This window comes from Nyctereutes procyonoides, unplaced genomic scaffold, assembly GCF_905146905.1.
Source record: "Nyctereutes procyonoides isolate TBG_1078 unplaced genomic scaffold, NYPRO_anot_genome, whole genome shotgun sequence".
NCBI classification, from domain to species: Eukaryota; Metazoa; Chordata; class Mammalia; order Carnivora; family Canidae; genus Nyctereutes; species Nyctereutes procyonoides.
Window position 1 is genome coordinate 19411784 of NW_026575122.1, and position 21916 is coordinate 19433699.

The 21916-nt window shown below is 38.8% G+C and overlaps 1 protein-coding gene across 2 annotated transcripts in view; it reads left to right on the plus strand.

The window, feature by feature from the left end:
- Positions 1–21916, plus strand: part of SLC10A7 (solute carrier family 10 member 7) — a 241070-nt gene that overhangs the window by 161116 nt on the left and 58038 nt on the right. For both annotated transcript variants that reach the window (XM_055336459.1, XM_055336458.1), the window contains exon 6: positions 12132–12167. In XM_055336459.1, coding sequence (XP_055192434.1) covers positions 12132–12167 — 36 coding nt within the window. The remainder of the gene's footprint in view (positions 1–12131; positions 12168–21916) is intronic.

Here is a 21916-nt window from a genome sequence, read left to right on the forward strand (position 1 = left end):
CATTAAGAGGAAGTAGTTGTGTATAATTTATATCACCAAAAATGAGGACTCTTTTTAGCAATTTACCTTGGAATTTGGGGGATAAAAGTCTAAGCACTAAAAATATTTTTAAGCTAGCTTTTTTGCATTTTCCAAGGTCATGAGGTGAAATTTGATTATGCAGAAGTGATTTACTTTTATTGATTATTGAACTTTTTGTACCAGAAGAAAGCCCATGATCATAAAATGACAAAGTCTTGTTTACCAGGTGAATCAGCTGATAAGTTAGTGTTCCTCCTCACCTTATCACTGTTTTTCCTTCTGCCTCTAGGAATTCTACCAAGCTTTGGGTAGCACTGGCCTAGCAAGGTCCAGGGCTTGGATCCACCTTGTTCAGACCCCGATATCCCATCGTATGTTTTCCTCTCCCACCCACCAATATAGAATAAAAATAAACATATTATTCAGGAAAAACCTGTTCAAAGTACATGTTGATTACGATGGGGTGAGTTGGGAAAGGTGATTCCTAAAAGTCAGCCTGAAGAGCAGAATCCTGCTTTGGGAGGGTGAGAGGGCTTGTGGACCAAGGATGCTCACATGAGGACCTCTACATGGCCCTCCCCCCACCCCCACCTTCTCCCTACTGAATCACAAAGTTCAGGGCCAGTTTTCTAAGCTGTAGGAATGACTCTAGCTGAGGAATATGATTTAAAAAAAAAAAAAAAACGGAGCAAATCAGACCATTGATATATGAGATAAGGCAAGTGGAGTGCAGCTGTCTCCATTCATCGTGTCCATCTTTACACTCAGTATTGATCGTCACAGCTAGATCCAGCAGCAGTGTGTGCTGTCACTTGGGCACATCCAAAAGGAATGGATGGACTGTGCCAAACCCGTTCACTTCACATGTGTAGTGATAGTCTGATAGTCTGGTTTGCTGTTTGTTTGTGGTCAAGATCTGTTTGAACTCTAGTTTTGATTACACTGTTGTCTTGAATATCTTATTTAAAAGAAAATCAACTTACAATTATGCCATATGTTTAACATCCAGAGGCCTTCATTAAAAGTCCCTGCCCCCCATCTCCACGAATCACTTTTCATTGCCTCCCTTTTCTGTCCTCATTGACCCTTATACCATCCCTCTCCTTTACCCTCCACATCTCTACCTTGCTTTTGTGAAATTTTGTGCAAATCTTCTCCCAGAGCCCTGCTGGAAACTCATGAGCCTTTTTGGGAGGAAGGGGGCACCTGGTCTAATTTTATTCTATAGGTCCTTTTTTGCTTTATATATATGATAAATACAGTGGTGCTGAGAAATAGTTTTCAGGTCTTCTGTGGTAAGTTTTTCTCTTCTCAACTGGCTTATAGGAGGCATTGTGGTATCAGAACTATAAAGACATGGGCAGGAAATTTGAGGCATTTATTGCCCTCTTCCTGGAGTTTCCCCTAACTCTGAGGCTGTGGGTGAGAGCCTTCTTGGACCTCAACTTTGCAATCTGTACAGTGAGAAAGCAAATTATGCTTGAGATTCTTTGTAGCTAGAATTGTCTGATACCTCTAACTTCTCCAAGAACTCCTCATCACTATATGAACACACGATGGTAGAGACTGTGGATTCTGGAAGCAGATGCATTGCTTTCTGTCACTTATTGCTTGGGAATTTTGTAGAATTCTTTTGTCTATGTATCTCCATTTTCTCCTCTGTAGAGTAGGAATCATAGTGGCACCTTTCTCATAGATTTGGAATGAGTTAGTACATATGAAGAGCATTGAACAGTTCCTGACTCAAACTGAGTAGGCATTCAATAAATGTCATCTAGTCTCATTATTATTACAAACCTAGGGTCTATTTTTTTAAAAGATTTTATTTATTTATTCATGAGAGACACAGAGAGAGAGGCAGAGACATAGGCAGAGGGAGAAGCAGGCTCCCAGCTGGCGGGGAGCTTGATGCAGAACTTGATCCCAGGACTCTGGAATCATGACCTGAGCCAAAGGCAGACACTCAATCACTGAGCCACCCACGCATCCTCTCAAACATAGGGTCTTAAAGCACTTCCGAAAGTGTGTGTTTCTTATCAAATGGATATGCTGTTCTCTGAAAGAAGCATTTGTGGATACACATCCATTCATTTGTTCAGCAAAAAATGTATTAATACCTGATATGTGCCAGGTGTCCTGTTCTGTTAAAGGCATCAATGAGGAAAATGGCAGATACACATTAAATCTTTTAAGCCAATGGGTAATAAATATTCAATATTATTCCCATGACCTGGAGAGAGTTTCTTAGTGCATTATTTTCATATATTCCTACACCACTAGCAGATTGTATTTGTAATCTTTGACCCTATTTTTAATTTATATTGCATATTTTATGTTGGTTTCCTGCAATCAGTTTTCTGAATATCATTTTAAGTTTCCTACTTCCTCCTTTACTCTCTTTTTTTTTCCTTTTAACACCTTTTCTTCCCTTTGGACCATCTCTTGACCTCTCAACCTTTATTTTTATTTCTGTAGCTGAGGTTCTGCCTCCTGGTATTTCCTACAGCCTAGCCATAGTCTCTATAAGCTTCTATTTTCTCACCTATAATTGGGATAATCAATTTATTATTGGAATTTAAAATTAGTTAATGTTTTTGAAGCACATAGACAGTTCCTAGGGTATAACGTACATTAATAAATGTTGAACAATTTGTTAGGACGCCAGTAGTTGGTATCACTGCAACTACCAGTTCCTGTATATAAGATTCAGACACTTTGGCTGACTATTGGGTAATGTGGGACCATCATCTTGACCTTTTAAGAGAGTTGTGCTTCTTGTATATAATGTTATTGGGCTGCTAATGATCCTTAGTAGACTGCTACATGTATTTCCAGAGAACACACCAGAGTACAGCTGTGTGACCATGGTGGAGGCCTGCAGGCCAAGCTGAACCTTGACAAATCATTGTTCAGCTATGAAAGCTTATGTCAGCCAAAGAAAAATCTTGACTTAGTTTCCTTTTGCTGCCTCTTTGGTCCAATATATACTCTACAGATAAGCTTTTTTTTTTAAGAGGCTCCTTTGCGAAATTATTTATTGCATGTTAAATCTGTAAACTTAGAAGAAGGATTCTTGAAAAATACAGAAAATTCCCATATCCATCTCACTTCTGGCTTTAATTGAACTTCAGATTGTCCTTATCACTCTTAATCTAGTTAGAAAAAGCCAACTTAATAGTTTTAATACAGGTCTATGAGTTTACATAGTCTGAAAAAAGATTTGCTTTTTCAATTAAAGAGTAAAAAGAAAAATCATGAGTTTGAATACTGTTTTTCAGCTTTAACATATAACTCTATATTCTAATTCGTAATGTACATGTTATATCCCTTTTGTGTTCTTGTGTTTACCATTTTTCTCATATAGCTCTGGATATTAGGACCCTAAACTCTACACATTCCGCCTACCATCTGGCATCCTCCTATTCATTCATCCTCCCCTGCCCGCCCCCCCCCCCCCCCGGCCCTTCCCTTTGCTTCCATCATCTTTAGCAAAGAGCCTCATCTTCAGATTAGAAATGGTAAAGTAAATATTGGCAAAAGGAGAGTAGGCCCAAGATTAGCAGACTCTATCTTCTGATCCAGACAAATTACTTCATAGGGTCCTGAGAAAACTAACATTTGAGATTGCTGAATTGCTGTCTTTGACAAATCATAAAGAAAAGGAGTAGAATGAGCAGTTGGGCATGTGCAAATGTCATTGCAAATATCAAAAAGGGGAAGAAAGTAAATTTTACACACTATTAGCTGGTGATTTTGTTTTCAGTCTAGAGAAAAATTAAAGAATGGGTAATTAAGAATTAAGTAGTATGGAGTAAGCAGTTACTAAGGCACATGCTATGATATTTGGTAGCCAGTGTGGGTTCATCATAAACCCGAGTTATTAAAAGTTTATTACACTTACTTATTTCTTTTTAAAATATAATTTATAAAATTATATTTAAAAAATTAAAAATATAATTTGCTAATTCAAAACAACACTTTAGAACAGGAGTTCAAAATACAACCCTTGGGTCGAATTTGACCATGTCCATTTATTTACTAATTGACTTTCGCTGCTTTTCAACTACAATAGTACAGTTGAGTAATTGTAAGAGTCTGTATGACCAATAAAACCTGAAATAGGGCAGCCCGGGTGGCTCAGCAGTTTAGCACAGCCTTCAGCCCACCAGGGCCTGATTTTGGAGACCTGGGATTGAGTCCCACATCAGGCTCCCTGCACGGAGTCTGCTTCTCCCTCTTCCTCTCTCTCTCTTCCTCTCTCTCTCTCTCTCTCTCTCTCCCTCATGAATGAATAAATAAAATCTTTTAAAAAAACTGAAATAATTGTTATCTGGCCCTATACAAAAAAAGTTTACCTACCCCTGCTCTGGAACTAAATCATTTCTTTTTGAATTTTAATGTGTCTACAAGTATTCTGGAGATCTTGTTAAAAATACCAATGATGGTACAGTAGGTCTGGGTTGGGGTCTGAGATTCAGCAATTCCTGACAAGCTTCCATGTGAGGCCATTGCTGCTGGCCCATAGACCACAGCTCAATCTAGATCTAGATTTCAAACATACATTTAGTAAATTATCCAATTTAAAAAAAGAGAGTGAATTATGAGTTGGAAGTCAATTCACTTGGTTAGACTCTTACTTATTTTAACCGTAATGTTCAAGGAATGTTAGAGGATCAGTGTCATGTTGGAGAGGTTTTTCTGGTCATTTAAAAGTGATTATCTAATTATCATTCTCCTGAATAAGTTATGATATTTGAAGGGAGGAATGATGAGCTTAATAGCTCAAATGTTGAGATGACCAATATCAGCTGGGTTGGCCTGCTGGACATTTCCTCTGTTGGAAGACAAATTCTCCATGTATCTCTCACATTTTCTGTACATCTTGTCATCAGAGGCACTGATGGCTCTGTTTTCAACTCTCTTCTCAGGGATGTTTCTATAGTGAATGGCTTTGAAAGATAGAAATAGTATCTCCCTCTGGAGCAAATGGAAGATTTGCTTACTGCCTTGGAAATATAAAGATAGTATTTACCTCTAGAGCAAAAGATAGGCATGGCTTCATTATAAAGGTTTGGATTCCCTAAACTCAGTATTCCTTTTCTCTAATGCAACCCACCATAGTTGCAGGCATCCATCTGAGCCCATTTACACCACTCTGCTTGACGCGAGGGCTAGGGGAACTGATTAGTCTACTTGCTAACCTGGGAGTGATACGGTCCTGTGGCTCTGACCCGAGTCTTGTGTTTTCTTCCATGAAACCATGGAACCATGAAACCATGGTTTCCATCCATGGAACCATGGCGGGCTAACTTGTTACCTTCGCAGAATAATGAAATCCCAGGCCGTTCATCATTTTAGACACCCATCCACATGAGTTCCCAATCACTGACTTCCCCCTGCCTGAACCTATCTCCCCCTCCGTTCAGTAACACTTCACCTTCTACTTAAGATAGGAAATAGAAGCTCTTAAATGAAAGTTCCTTCAATTTTCTGACATCAAACACATACAAGTTTGTCTTCATCTGTACCTACTCTATCCTTTTCTCCCCTTTTACAATGAAGAGATGTCAGCCCACCTCCTTCCTGAAGTTAAACCCTGCAGCTGTGCACTGGGACTCCTTTCCCACTGCCTCCCTAAGGTAGTAAGTATAATCCCTTCTCTTTTCTAAACCTCCACTCCTCTTGTCCCCATTGACTCTTTCTTATGAATTTTGGAAATCCTCAAGTTTCTCCTTTCTGAAACAAAGCAAACCAACAAAACAAAACCAACAGACTTCCTTTTCCTCATATCCATTCCCCTCAAGTTATGGCTCTACCTCTCTCTTCCTCTTGATAGCCAGATTTCTTGAAAGAGTGTGCAACCATCTCTCTCTCTCTCTATCTCCTCTTCCTTCTTAGCTGTCAATCCATCTTAACTTCCACATTAGTTATTACATTGAAAATGTTTTCTGCTAGGCCTCCTCTGAGTTTCAATAGGTATTCTGTATTCCTTAATTTCTTTTCTTCACTGTAATAGTAAGCCACCAACTGTATGGTGAGGACTCACTCCTCTGTCCACACAAGTTTGAGCTTCTGTCCCATATATCCAGCTACTTAAAGAGTTTCTAACTGGAGGCCCTTTAGACACCTCAGATTCATCATCTTCCTGAAGAAGAATTTATCTGTATCCCAAATCTACCATGGCTCAGTAATTGGCTTTACAACCTCCCTATCTGGCCCCAAATCACTTAATTTAGAAGCCTAAGACACTCTCCCTCCTTCCTTTTTATCACCACCCCTTCCTCAATATTTAATTAATCTACCAATCTACATTTTGAATACTTCTTGGGAATGTTATATCTCTGTCTCTATCACTAAGCTTCCATCACCTTAGCTCAAATCCACCCGTGCCTGGATTACTGAACAGCCTCCTCATCAGTCTCCCTCCTTTTAATATTCCACCACTTTAACCTTTTTCTCTACTTCATGAAGTTTACTCAACTGTACACTCTGACATTCATGTTTATCAAGTCATATTCTCTGGATACCATATATCCTGACCATTTTGTTTAAATTTGGATATGGTACCACCACTTTATAATTTATTGCTTAGGATATTTTCACCAATCTCACTCATTACATAGTGGTTCAACATGATTTCATTCTTGAAGAATAAGCTCCTCTCTAACCTTTTAAGATATCACTGTGTACTGACCATTGGACAAAATGTGAAAACAACCTGGGAGTTTTAGTTGGCATTAATCCTTTAAAAAAAAAAAAACTATCTTTGCATTAACATAAATGCACAGTTCAGAGAATTTTCAAAAGTTGAAAACATGACTTTCTTACAAATATAGAATGAGCAAGTATCAAACATTTTATAACTGAATAATTAAGGAACCAAAAGGAAGGTAAAGTTGATTTCTAAGAGATTATAGAAATGGGGATTATAGGAACACCTGGGGACCTCCATTAGTTAAGCATCTGACTCTTGGTTTCAGCCCAGATCATGATCTCCAGGTTGTGTAATCAAATCCCGCATCAGCAGTGATGCGGTCCACACTCACTGGGAAGTCAGCTTGGGATTTTCTCTGCCCCTCCCCCCACAATACCCCCAGTAAATAAAACTTAAAAAAAAAAAAAAGAGAAAGAAATAGGGATTATATAGTCCATCAGAAGAGAATACCAAAATAATTTCACTAGGTTGAGGACAAAACTGGCTAATACATGCAGGGTAATAAGATCATAACTTTTGTGGTTGTTTTTTCTACTAGACAGAAATTATTTCTATATCTACTGGGTAAAAAGGTGTAAGTTAGCATGTAAATTAATAGTAAATAGAAGTCAAACAAAGGTATATCCTTCTAGGTAATTAAATAATCCTTGGATTGATTGGCCTGGGGTAGACAGTGCTCCAGGATGACATCTCTAAGTTTTGGTCAGTTGTCATTAAGTGAGTGCTATGGACTCTTAGGTTCACCTGAAACGAAATTATGTCTAAAACGAGCCTCAGAACCCTACTCTAGAGGAACAGTGGCGGGTTTGGGGGGATGGCTAAGGACTATTATCCTGAAGAAGACTTAGTGTGAGGACCCAGATACTCCCCTTTGCATTATTCTTAAATTGTAAGTTTGAGGAAATAGTTGAAGAGTGCAGAGATTTTATTTATACTACTTAAAAGCAGCAGCAGTTAAAAGGCCATTACAAGGCAGAAGGGGTGAGATGTGCCTTATGTTGCTCCAAGGAGAAGACAGGGTGACAGTAGAGTTGGTTTGGGATCAATTATAAAAGACAACTTCCTTACTGTGAAATAGCTTCATCCAGGTCAGTGTGTACTTTCAGAACAAGTACATTGCCTCTCTGTGTGTTCTCTGGCAAAAGCACAGCCATCATTGCCTTACCTCACTGGTGAGAAAGTGAGGGAGACAGAGGGGTCACACTTCAGATGAGTGTCTGTCATTCTGTAAAAATTAAGTCACTGCCTTTTAATTAGAAAGTAAAAAGCACTTTTTCCAAGACTTAACAATTCAATATCCTAGAGAGAGACACCCTAAGAAGTCAATTTTGGCTTCTTTGTGATCACAATAGTTGTTGCAGCAAAACCTTTTGATAACATTTTCTATTTAAAAAAACAAACAAACAATAATCCGCTTAAGTTTTGCCTTTTTAACTAATATTACTGCTCAGAGAGGTGCATTTACAGTTTTGTTGTTGTTTTTTGGAGGGGTTTTTTTTTGGCTTGTATTATAAGTTACTAAATCTCTGTGTCTGAGATTTCACACTTTTTTTTTTCCTTCCCACTAAAGCCATTGAAATATAATCACCCAGTCATTCACATCAGAGGTGTAAATGGCTTTTCTGAAGGTTTTTTAAGAGCCAATCAAAGTTAGTCACTTTGTGACTTGACTTCTTCAGGTGTTGCAATCAGAAAGCTTAACACAGCATCCCAATTGCAAGGATGCTAAAACTATGTCTTGACCTTGAATCTGCAAGCAGAGGGGTAACATCTGCTAGAAGTGCTCATCCACCACCTCTTTGATTTTATCCATTTGCATAGGATTTACTGGGGAAAGAGAAAAGAGACAATCAAATTGAGCCTTCTATATACCCAAGAGAAAAAAACATGTTTATTTGACTTTCCAGCTCCCAGTGATTGTTGCTGTTACAGTTTACATTTTCAGCCCATGCTTTTTACCATTGATATTTGTAAAAACCTGACTTTAAAAAAATGTATCAACCATGTCACACAAAGGCTGATTTCTCCATTTGTTTCATGTCATCAAAAAGACATACTGATTTGAAGCTTCTCTCAGGTTTACTCTTAAAATGTAACCCTGAGGAAATAGGGTAAGACTGCAAAGATTTTATTTACACTGTTCAGGCACACAGGCTGTGTAGTCAGGGAGATAGAGATTGAATTCCTCTTCCTACCTTGGTATCTCTGAGACTCAGTTTCCTTCTGTACAAGATGGGGATAATAAATCTACCTCCCTCATAGTGTTGTGAGAGTTTCATAAGATAACATTCATGAAGTCCTTAGCACATCATGGATGTGAGATAAGCACTTCATAAATGTTGGCTTTTATGTAATATTTTGACAATTACTATAATGACTTCACTAAAACTTGTGGTGTTCTTGTCAGGATTAATGACATTGTGACTGACTCACTTCCTAATACAATTAGAAAACAGATTTTAGCACTATATAACAATTCATTCTTAGTTAAAGAAGTTGAATAAACATTTCTGAGAAAATAAAAAGGAATCTTGAATCCAGAATTAGAAAATTCATCCTATTTGCTAGGAAATTTTTAATATTTTAGGAATGAATATCATTAAGACTTTGGAAGAACTGCAAAGAAACTATTGTGTGTTGGTAACTATATACTTGAAAAATTCAGGCAGGAAAACCTGCAGATAATAGTGCTCTGCCTTCCAAAGCAAAGTCATCTCTAAGAATTGGGTATCACCGGGGCACCTGGGTAGCTCAGTTGCTGAGCATTTGCCTTTGGCTCAGGTCATGATCCCATGGTCCTGGGATCAAGTCCTGCATCGGGTTCCCTGCAGGGAACCTGCTTCTCCCTCTGCCTGTGTCTCTGCCTCTCTCTCTCTCTGTGTGTTTCATGACTAAAAAATCTTAAAAAACGAATTGGTTATCACCTTGAGACCAAGATCATACAGCAACTAATCCCTACATATATGTCCAAAGTAGAACTCTGTAGAAACTACACTGGTTGTTGAAACCTGCCATCCAGGACCAGTGGCATAGTGGAGTCAGCTCTGGATTTGGAGTTGGGCAAAAGCAGACTCAAATCTAGGTTTTGCCTTTGCCATTTATTTGCTATGTGACTTTGGGCAGTTTGCTTGGTTTTTCTGAATGCCAATTTCCTCATCTATAAAATGGGTCTATTATGTAACCTACTGCCTTCAGTAGGGGAGGGCCAATTTTTAAAATGTGCTGCGTAAAATTGTTGAAGCAAAATACCATTAATAGTCCTGATACTATTACTACTACTGTTAGTATTCTACTATGGCAAAGGAAAATTAGCGGTCACAGGAAGAGCATGGGTTCCCCTGTACTGTAAGACACCAGTGTGGCTTCACCTCCTCTAATATAAGACAAATGTCCTCTGAGTAGTGACAGTGCTCAACCTCCCTCTGGTTGAAAATTCTTATCCTAGCACAGATACTGTACCTTTTTTTCATTAAGTGCTATTAATGCTGTTGATGTTTCATAATTAACATTAACACAAGTTTCTGTTTTCTTTTATTTGGATGTGGGTGAATTATTAGATAACAAAGGTAAAACTGGTTAGCTTGTAAGCTAAGTTTACCAATTTTTTCTCCATATACTAAATTATTTACCACCTCATCATACCTTTACTTGACATTCTTCAGGAGTTTGCCATTGTTGATAGGATCAACCCCAAACTCCCTCTTCTGACCACGAGGCCCTCGGTCTCTGAAGCCTCCACTTCATACTTTCTTCCCATCCTGCTCAACTTTGTATAGTTTTGTGAATCCCCTTCCCTCTTACTGGATTATCCTTGTTTTCCTTTCTGCCAGATCTGTTTCCACTAATTCTTCTAATTAATGGAACAGTGGCTGGCATATAAATGGACATTCAATAAATGTTTAAACAAATTGACTTGAAATCAGGTGACTCCCACATAGACTGAAACAGCCAGATATTTTCATTTCCACATGGCCTTGTGAAGTTTGGAATTCCTCCTAAAGTATGAATATATTCCATGTCATTGAGGGACTGTAGCTCTTAAAAATTACTTTGGCATTTTGCACATTTAACTCTCCTAAATGTGCTGATGAGGACCTGCTTCATAGACCCCAGTGGAGTTGATAAACCACAACACATATTTTAATAAACAGATTAAAAATACAACACTTAAAGTGTTGTATTCGTTACTGCCAACTGCAAAAGTTTGCACAAGAAAGAAGCATTTATTCTATTATTTAACAATAAAGTGAGCTCGTGTGTGAATCTTTGTATGTGGTATATGTCTAAGAAAATCAGAGTGGCAATGTTCATATGAGGTAACCAGTCCCTCTTGCGCTACATTCAAAAGAATATTTAGTTACTGTAATGACAAAAAGATTTCATATAAATACCAAAAGGACTTTTTCCCAAATGTAATGAAGTGGTCCCACTCTTAGATCCTGGGCACAGTATCGTCTCTATCTCTTTCTCTCTCACTCACATGCAATACACACACACACACACACACACACAGAGAGAGAGATTCTTTGGGATTTTAAAGTTCCAAGTAGAATTCATTAATAAAAATATGAAACGCTTCTCTTGTAGAAATCATAATGAAGTGTTGAGAGATAAAGGAAGAAGTAAGAGGGGCGAATAATCATCTGCTGCTCTAAAACTGAAACCTGTCATGTTAACTCCCAACTCAAACACCTAGTTTTAAAGATTTCCCTTCAAAAAACCTAAAAGCTTGTATCCTGCCTCATTGACAACAGCCTCAAACTGTTTCCTGTCATTGCAGAAAACAAATCTTTTGCTCCTTTCTGCCTAGGGGAGGCAGAGGGACTGAGGTGCTCCTATGTGGCTGAATTAGATGAAAGACTTGCCTTCCACCATGGAGACATGGAGTCTAATCAAGTAAAATGAGTTTTGAGATCCCAGCTCATTTCCTAGGGGAGATCGGTTCACATTACAAAATCACGACATCTCATTCATCACAACTGACGTGGTCTTTGCTCAGGAGAGGACCCCAACTGGGACTGAGCCACCTGTCTTCTCTTGAAAGGGGGCACTTTATCCAAGTTAGAGTTGAAAGTCTTGGAGTGAGAAGGCTTGCCAGCTTCACCCGAGTGATACATATGCAACACGGAAGGCAACTTATGTTTTAAAAAGGGCAGACGAGTTTAAGGAAGATTGGTGGTTGTACTTTCAATGATACTAAACACAATAATTGTGATAGAGAGGCTAAGCCTTTCTAAAGACCCAAGACTGGGGCTCCCCTGTCTTTATCTCCTCGATTTTATTAAACAGAAGTGAGAAGGATCAACATTTCCATGCATCAGAGTTTAGAATGGCAAAGAAAGTGTTCTGCTTTCTAGGCTGATAAAATGATCATCGTCTCTTTTATTTCTTTCAGGGCATCATTATAACACCCCTGCTACTGCTGCTTTTTGTGAGTATTTTGATGTTGTCTTTACTGCCTTTTATTAAAAGCCATCTACAACCCTTTGAGAAAGGGCATTAGAATAAAAATTGAAATTTGAATCCTTTTGCTACCATTTGCATCATAGTTTGAACTGTTCTTCCAGTTGAACTGTACAGAATAATAACATGTCGACACAAAAGATCTCTATGGTCTCATGATCCAAGGATGGCATCAGAGCCCAGTTATTAGGCTTCTGACTCCTGGTTAAATCATTAATTATTACAAATTAATGGCCTGAGATATAGGTCACAGATATATGCTTGCTCTTTTCTCATTGGTAAAACTAAAGTGATTGCTAGTGACCCAGTGTTTGACAGCAAGTGCCTTGGACCAGGGGACCTGGGAAAGCTTAAGTTCCAAGGCTTGTAGTAACTGGCTTCCTCTTTCTGGGGAATGCTGCCTCAATTTTTCCATCTATAGAATGGGAAACAATAACACCTATCCAGTTGTCTGCCAGGGATAATAAAATGTGCTTCAGAAATAGAAAATACCAGCTACTGGTTAACTAAACAAAAATTGTTCTGAAAATAAGAACTGCTAATTAACTGTCTTATTTCTTTTGGTGCTGAGCATATGAGGAATTAGATGAAAGATTATAATAGAAATTAATGTTATCTCATGCTGAGAAAAGCGTATGTAATCATGAATGATACCTAAAATATTTTATGAACTGTGCATTTTTCATACACAACATTTCCCAAATATAAATCATTCCACTCATCACTGAAATGGAGTTGGGGATCATTTCTCGGAGTAAAATGTAGCTGTTTGACTAGCACTATTTGTCAGTGAATTAAAACTATAGGGAAAATTTATTTAATTATAGTGTAATTACCCAAGTTGGAATTCAATTAGAGTAATAGTGTGAGGGACTTCATTTCTTACAAGCTGTGCAGGAAGTGGAGAGGGAGAGATGCCCTCCTAAACAGCTGGATTCTGCATCTTTCATGAAAGACATTACCTTCAAGTAATAAACCTCCGCTTCTCCATCCCATCTTGAAATGCTGGCTCCATGCTGACAAGGTTAAGAAGAGTCAAATCATCAGATCACTTCGCTCAGCATAACAAACCTAATTAATGTGGATGCTACCAATTCAGAATTTGCAGTGAGTTGCATTAATACAGTGAATATTGATTTGCATTCATTGGGAAGAAAAGTCTTCGTATGCGCCTAACTGCTCACTAGATGTGAGGAACTGGGATCACCCCCTCCATGTTCTCTCCGAGACCCTGGATCATGATTTCTGAGGGATAGCCACTCACAACAGGCACAGGATGTAGGCCCTTCTGAGGTCCCTACTTGCAGTGGGTCAGAAGACGGGTGGAAAACACAACAAATGGCTCTGTAGTGCAGGTTTTCTCTGCTGCAGAAGAGTGACGTCTTGTACTCATGTGACTCTTCAGACAAGCTAGGGAGAAGCCACAGCCACAGCTATGGGGCTGAAACCTAGGATAGCACTTTTGAGTATCTCAGAGACTGGAATCTCTCAGACCATGTTTCAGCTCATGACTGCAGAACCACACGAGTTCTTTTCTCCTTCTCCTGCCCATTTCCAGCCATAACAAGAAATGTTCTCAGCTCGTTAACATTATGACATCACACCGTTGCAAGCTTTCCCCTATTCTTAAACCCGTAGGCTGGTAGCTTTAGTTGGTTCAACATTTTAAAATAATCAGAAAGGATGAATACCTACCATTTACATTGACGTGGATGGAACTGGAGGGTATTATGCTGAGTGAAATAAGTCAATTGGAGAAAGATAATTATCATATGGTTTCATTCATTTGTGGAATATTAGAAATAGTGAAAGGGGACTCTAAGGGAAAGGAAGGAAACTGAGTGGGGAACCATTAGAGAGGAAGATAAACCATTAGAGACTCCTAACTCCGGGAAACAAAGGGGTTGCAGAAGGGGAGGTGGATGGGGGGATGGGGTAACTGGGTGATGGGCATTAAAGAGGGCACGTGATATGATGAGCACTGGGGTGTTATACTATATGATGGCAAATTGAATATAAATAAAATTTAAATAAATTAAATAAATAAATAAATAAATAAATAAATAAATAAATAAATAAATAAAAGAGCTACAAGAGTGAAAGAGACCCCAAGACCCTCAACTTCAAAATTTAATGCTTCTCCTCTGAGCTAAGCTGTCTCAAGAGGTTCAATGACATCATCACACGACATTAACAGACAAGTTTGTGTTACATAACCTTAAATCACATGCACAGTATAGAATACTTTTTGTCTATTAGGGTTGTCATGCATTCTACAAATAAAGGTCGTTGCTTAAACACTTGAATTACTGGGCTTCATTTACTGAGTAGGACAAATATCTGAGCGACTTAAATTGGAACACATTCTGTAAAAGATGTAATGTTTTCTTATCAGCACCCCCCTTATGAGTTGATTTGTGTCTTCCAAAAAAAAATTGTGTTGAAATTCTAACCCCTACTACATCGGAATGTGACCTTATTTAAAAATAGGATCATTGCTGTTATAATTATTTAAGATGAAGTTCTACTAGTGCAGGTTGGGTGCTTAATCTAATCCTAGTGTCCTAACAAGAAGAGGAGTCAGTCACAGAGGGAGAAATGGCAAGTCATGATGAGACAGGGAGTAAAGTGATGGCAGGTATCATAGCTGGAAGAGAGAAGGAGGGATTCTCCCCTATAGACTTCAGAGGGAGCACAGCCTTACTTGATTTCAGACTTAGAGCTTCCAGAACTGAAAAACAATCAATTTGTTTTTTAAGCCACCCAGTTTGTGGTATTTTGTTAAAGAAGATGAGGAAACCTACAACCCTGGAAAATTGAATTGTTTCTTTAAAATCATATCTTGAAAATGGAAATTTCTAAATATTCAGATGCAGTAGCTAGTAAAGGCCATGTTTACTGATGGAATTCTCAGGTCTCTGTATTCTTGACCTCTCCTCAGAATGTCCCCCCTTCACCATCTTGCTCCAACTGAAACCTGTCCTCTGAGTCAAGTTTCTGCCGCAGGTGTCTTTCGTATCACTGAGTCTTGAAGTGGGGCAAGCTGTCTTCCTTGCACCTCATTACCAGTTCCAGATCATTTCCTGTGCCTTCTCCATAAAATATTCTCATTCCTTTAAAAGTTATGCCAATATGTGTATATCATATCACCTGCTACCCCTTCTTGCTGGAATTATCAGTAGAACTCTAGGTCACTCTCTGAGTCCAAAAAATGTTAGCACCTCCCCATTGTCTTCTTTTTTAATCGTATACTTAGATTAATTCTTTATATTTTTCAGTATTCACATAATTTATCTTCCTAATACCCTGGCCTTTAAAGAGCCAAAGAGTCAAGAGCCTTCTTGACTCTTCTCCAGTAAGAATGCCTTCCACTTCATCTCAGCCAGTCACCCTTATAGACAGACACTTGACTTTATTACTACTGATAACAGCATCCTTTCATACTCCTTTTCATATGTCTTCTGTTACCAACAGCTCCTATCTTTGTGACCTATTCTTCAAACTTGCTAGAATGGCCAGTTTATTTACCTTACCACCTTAACAAAGCCTCTAACCTACTCTACCTAGTCAAGACCTCGTGGTCCATCATTATAATTATTGTATCGCATACACCATCAACAACTTTATTCATCTCTTGCTGCTTCATATTTGCATAGCAAAGTGCCAGCCCTGCTTAAATCCAACTCTGTACCTTCCTGCCTGTGTACCTGAACATGGCTGGAACACACACTACCATGCTGACTGGTCTCATTTGAAATTCATGACAATTAACTGTGCACCTAGTGATCCTACTACCATCCCCTAATTAATCCTCATTCTACTCTCTAGAGAACCATTTCATACTTTCTTCTTGCTTCTCAAATTTCTGATTCCTCTTCTCCTTTTTCATCTCATCTGATACAGAAAGGAAATTAGCCAATGAGGAAATTAGAAGCAATCAGAAATTTTATAAGATCTCACTTACCTGCATTTATATTCTTTGCCTTTTCTCCTGTTTCTTTGCCCTCATGTAAGGCCAGTCCCTCCTGTTGCATTATCTCTTTTTGCCAATTTAACAATATGATTCACACAGATTTCCCTCTTTCTCCTATATTATCAAATTTTCTGTCTCTGCTGAATCATTTCTATTAACATTGATGTATTCTGTAATATTACATATCTTAAAAATTAAATCTCACCTTATCCCACCTCCATGTCTGTCCTCTGTTTTATGGCAAAATTACTCAAAAAAGTTATTTAAACTTATTCATCATTCATTCAGTAGTAAGTATTGAGTTCTTCCTATATGCCAGGCACTTTGCTGGGTGCCAAGGATATGGCAATGAGCAAAAAGGTACATCTTTGCTGTTGTGGAGGTTATACTAGTAGTAAGAAACAACCAACAAATAAGTAAAAACAATGTATAAGATGAGTGATACATACTAAAGAGAAAAATAAAATGAAGAAGGGGAATAAGAAGTGCCAGAATGGGTTAGAGGAGTTAAAATGGCTCTTTTAAATAGGGCAGTCAGGGATCCCTGGGTGGCGCAGCGGTTTGGCGCCTGCCTTTGGCCCAGGGCGCGATTCTGGAGACCCCGGATCGAATCCCACGTCGGGCTCCCGGTGCATGGAGCCTGCTTCTCCCTCTGCCTGTGTCTCTGCCTCTCTCTCTCTCTCTCTCTCTCTCTCTCTCTCTCTCTCTCTGTGTGTGTGTGACTATCATAAAATAAAAATAAATAAATAAATGTGGTAAATAAATAAATAAATAAATAGGGCAGTCAGGGGTGGGACTCACTGAGAAAATGATGTTTGAACAAAGATCTAGAGGAGATAAGAGAGACTTCTGATGCCTTCTGATGGTAGAGTATTCCAGGTGGAAGGAATAGCAAGTGGAAAAGTCCTGAGAGTGTGTATGGTGTCCACAAGGAATAGTGAGCAGGCCAGTGTGGCTAGAATGCAGTGAGCAAGGAAGAGAGTAAATAGAGTTGAAGTCACAGTCATAGCAGGGGCCAAATGATATAAGATCTTGAAATCCTCTTTTAAGGAATTTGAACTTGAATTTGAGAGAGACAGGAAATCATTAAAAGAGTTTTGATAAGAGAATGGCATGTTCTAGCATACCTTTCCAAAGGATGATTCTGGATGCTGGGTTGAGAATAGCTTTTTGGAGATAATGATGGAGCCAGGAAGACCAATTAGAAAGCTAGTGCAATATCATAGCAAGAGATGGTTTAGCTTGGACCAAGGTGGTTGAGTAAATCTGGTGGGAAGTAGAACTTGAAAGAACTGAAAGATTGAATAAAGGTTATGAGAGCACAGAAGAGACAAGGATGACTAAGTCTGTGTAACTGGAAGGATGGAGTTACCATTTACTAAGATAGAGAAGACCATAGAGTTGAGTAGGCTAAAGGAACTCATAAAGAGCTCAGTATTGCACATACTTGGATGAAGATGCCTTTGAGATATCCAAGTAGAAAAGTAAGCAGTTGACAATAGGAGGGGAAGAGGTCTGGATAAGAGATACACATTTGGGAGAGGTCAGCTTAGAAATGGATTAGAAATTAGAATGAGACTAGCAAGAGACGATAGAGAAGGAAAGATATTAGTGGACTGTGTTCTGGGGCATCCTAATATTAAGAACTCCACAAAGACTACCAAGGATATCCAGTTTGCTTAGGAAGAACACCAAGAGATTTTGGTGTCCTAGAAGCTAGCAGAGGATGTGTTTCAAAAGAGGAAATGGTCAACTACTTCAAATGGTGGTAATAGTTCAGATAAAATGAAGTCTGAGAATCGACCACTGATTTCCACAAATGGAAATCACTGGGGACGTAACAATAAGCTATTTCAGCAGAGTTGTGGAGGTAAATACCTGATTAAAGTTCCAGAATGAATGAAAAAGAGTTAAAGACAGTGATAATCATTAATTCTTTGGAGGCATTCTGGTATAAAAGATGCAGAAATGGGACAACAACAAAGTTAACATAGGATCTATTTTTAAGTGGGGAAAACTTTTAGGGTATTTGTATTGATGGATTAATTGTTAGAGAAGAAACCATTCATATAGAAAAAAAGAAGGGAGGAGTTTTGGACCCATGTCCTTGAATGGGAGAAAGAGGGTGAGCTTTAGATCACAAAGGGAGAGCATGGTCTCCTAAGCACAGATAGTTCATCCATAGTAATAGGAGGGAAGCATGGTATCAGGGCAAAGATGCAAGTAAATTGGTTCATGTAACTATAGGAGCTTGTGTAAGTTCTCTTAATATTGTTTATATTTTCCCAGTGAAATGACAAGTGAAGTTAAGGGTGGAGGACCAAAAAAGGCAAGGAGGTATTGGAGATTTGATAAGGCAAAGATATGAAATAGTTCTGTGGGAGAGTGAATGGATTGGGCAGAGTGAGATGCTCTAGCAGCACCAAGAACCATCCTGAGTCTTTGCACTTGGCACTAGCTCAACCTGGATTTCCCTCTCAGATATCCACATGGCTCTCTCCTTCACTTTCATCTCTGGTCTCCAATAAAATGTCATTTTAGGAGAGAATCCTTTCCCAACTATTTTGTGTGGAACAACATACCCTCTATCCACCAATCTCTCCCCACCTACCATGCTCAGTTGTTCCTTTTAGCATTTACTATCACATGGCATCTTAACCATTTGTTAGTCTGTTTATTATCTGTCTTCCCAACTAGAACATAAGCCTCACAGAAGAGCAGATACTTTGTCTGCTTTGATCACTGCTGTAACCCCAAAGGCCCAAAATAGTGCCTATCCATGGAAGCCACTCAAAAACATTTTTTGAATGGATGATTTGTAAAGGAAAATGTTTCTGTACTCAGAGCACTTCTGACACCAAATGTATGATGTTTCCACACCAAGCAATTCTCCACTTTTCTGCAGATGCCAAATGGGTGTCCTGCAGTTTTAACACTGCACAGAGTTAGCATAGACCACACAAGGAAAGGGCTCAATCCCACAAGACTGCCTCCCACTTCAAGCACCAACTGTAAGTAGTGGATTTCCAGGGTACCCACACTTCTCTCTGACTTGGCTTCAACTCAGGGGATCCCATGACCCCCTCCCCAGTTTGATAATTTGCTATTATGGCTCACAGAACCCAGGGAAACATTTACTTGCTATTACCAGATTATTATAAATGATATCATAAAGAATACAAATGAAAAGCCAGATGCAGAGGTACATAGGGCAAAGTCTAGAAAGGTCCCAAGTGCAGGATCATATATCCCCAAGCAGCTTGGGGTGTACTAACCCCCTGCATGTGGATATATTCACCAATCCAGGAAGGCTCTGAACCCTCTGTACCAGGAACTGGGGGCAAAATGCAAATATTGTAGTAAAAGATTTTCCTATCACCCCTATGACTCAGGAAGTTACAGGTTTTGGAAGCTCTGTGCCAGGATGTATATATTTCTTACTGTATGACATCTCAGATGGACGGATGAGTGAATGCATCTATCCGAAGAGTTGTGTTAGGACTACTTTTTGTTACATGCTCTAACTTCAAGCACACATTCCTATATTATGAAGCCACTCTGATGGGACTGGCTTCATTTTCCCTCACAGTCTGTGTGTATAAAGGTAGCATGGTATGGTGAGAAGGCATAACATTTTGGTTCAATTTGCAGCCAAAATGTTGTGTAACAGTGGATTTTCCTTAATCCTTCTCAGCTTCAGTTTTTTCCTCTGTAAAATGAGGATTATGATAAGATGAAATGAGTTAATTTATGTGAAGGCATGCTGTAAGCTATAAAGAATCACACAAGTGCTGATTATTTACATTTGACACTTTAGAAAGGAAAACAGAAAATAATTCCAGGAAGAATGTCATGATTCTGCAGAAATGCTTACCTGGGATGCAGCAATAGTCCAGCAAGCCGAGACCTAAATAATGAGCTGAGTCTTAAAATTTAAACCTGTAAGATTCCACAATCATTTATAGTCTATAATCTTATAATCTTACATGTAGATAAATCCAGTGTTCACCATGGCTGACAGTAAGAGCAGTAAAGCTTTTCTTGAAATACCACCATTTGCTCCTAAGATTCGAAGTGATTTTAGATATACTATCTCAGTTTTCTTGATAATATACCGCTGATATTGGCAGGGGCAGAAATTATTGTCTTTATGTAATCAGTGGATATGCACCAGTCCATGGAGTTCTATCATATGGATAAATTAACCCTTGTCCAGCTTTAAAAACTGCACTTCTATGTTCATTACTTAGAATCCCATATTAGTTTTCCTTACAAAACAATGTTACAAGTGGTTAGCATCCACTAGATTTGAGGTTCTACTAGGCCAGGAACCAGGCATGCCTTATTTATTACCTCATCTTCAATGCCAAATATTCAATAAATATTTGTTAGAAGGAGGGGAATAGGAAGGTGAGTGAATAGTGAATGATTAGAGTGGTTCAGAAGATAAATGGATGCTGAGGGCAGCCCGGGTGGCTCAGCGGTTTAGTTCCGCCTTCAGCCCAGGGTGTGATCCTGGAGACCGGGGATGGAGTCCCGCGTTGGGCTCCCTGCATGGAGCCTGCTTCTCCCTCTGCCTGTGTCTCTCCCTCTCTCTCTCTCTCTCTCTGTCATAAATAAATAAATAAATAAATAAATAAATAAATAAATAAATAAATAGAAGGTTGGGGTCTCAGCCTGATGCATAAAATCTTACCTTGTGTTTGCTATGAAAAAGAATTTATAGTTTTTTTTTCAATAATATTAAGCAAAACATCCATTCTTTTATTCAGTGTTTGCCTACTGTGCACTGTGAATATTACAAAGATCAATCTCACATTGATCCTTCTCTCAAAGAATTTATTTAATAGAGAAAATAGAATATATTCATAGATAATTAAAATCTAAGCCAGAAATTATAAGTATCACAAGTATCAAAATATTTCAAAGGCGATTACTAAAATAGAAAATATTTCATTTAATAGAGAGGGAGCAAGGTTATAAAGAATTTTGTACTGAAAGGAAACTTTTTTTCTTTTCTTTTTTAAAAGATTTTATTTGAGAGAGAGAGAGAACACAAGCAGGGAGGAGAGCAGAGGGTAAGGGTCTGTTTCTCCCTTGCCCTCTGCCTGGGATGATGCAGGGCTCTATCACAGGACCATGGGATTATGACCTGAGCTGAAGGCAGTTCCAACTGAGCCACCCACATGTCCCTGAAAGGAAACTTAATTTGAGGAAAAAGAGAAGGTTAGATGGAAACTTCTGATATTTCTCAAAGGATCTCCTGCTTACTTCAGATTTTTTCACATGCATGGCTCTGATTCTGTTATGTCTAACAATCACTTAAAAATTTGCCATGTCTTTCCTTTCTTTGATGTGGTTGTTTACCAGCTATTATTCTAGGCTTTGTTCAGCAGGAAGTAATGGAGAATACTGAAGAGAGATTTTAAAGCTGGAACAGTGTAGTGTGGTAATTAAGATGAAGAGGAGAGTGCTGAGGTCAGCACTTAGGCCCTGAGGTCAGCCAGTTCAGGTTTGAAGTCCATGTGAACCATAGTGGGAGAGTCCAGCAGGCAGTATGGAACTCTTGCTTCTGTGAAATCCTGTTCCTCTGAAGCCTCCTCAGCTGCTGCCCAACATCATCTTCCCAACTACATCTTGCTTACTCTGGGGAATGAAAGTAAACAATGTAAACTTCTTTCTTACTTCCTCTGAAAATTAAGACAAAGGGTGGGGATAACTGTGTTCATGCCACAGAACAAAGC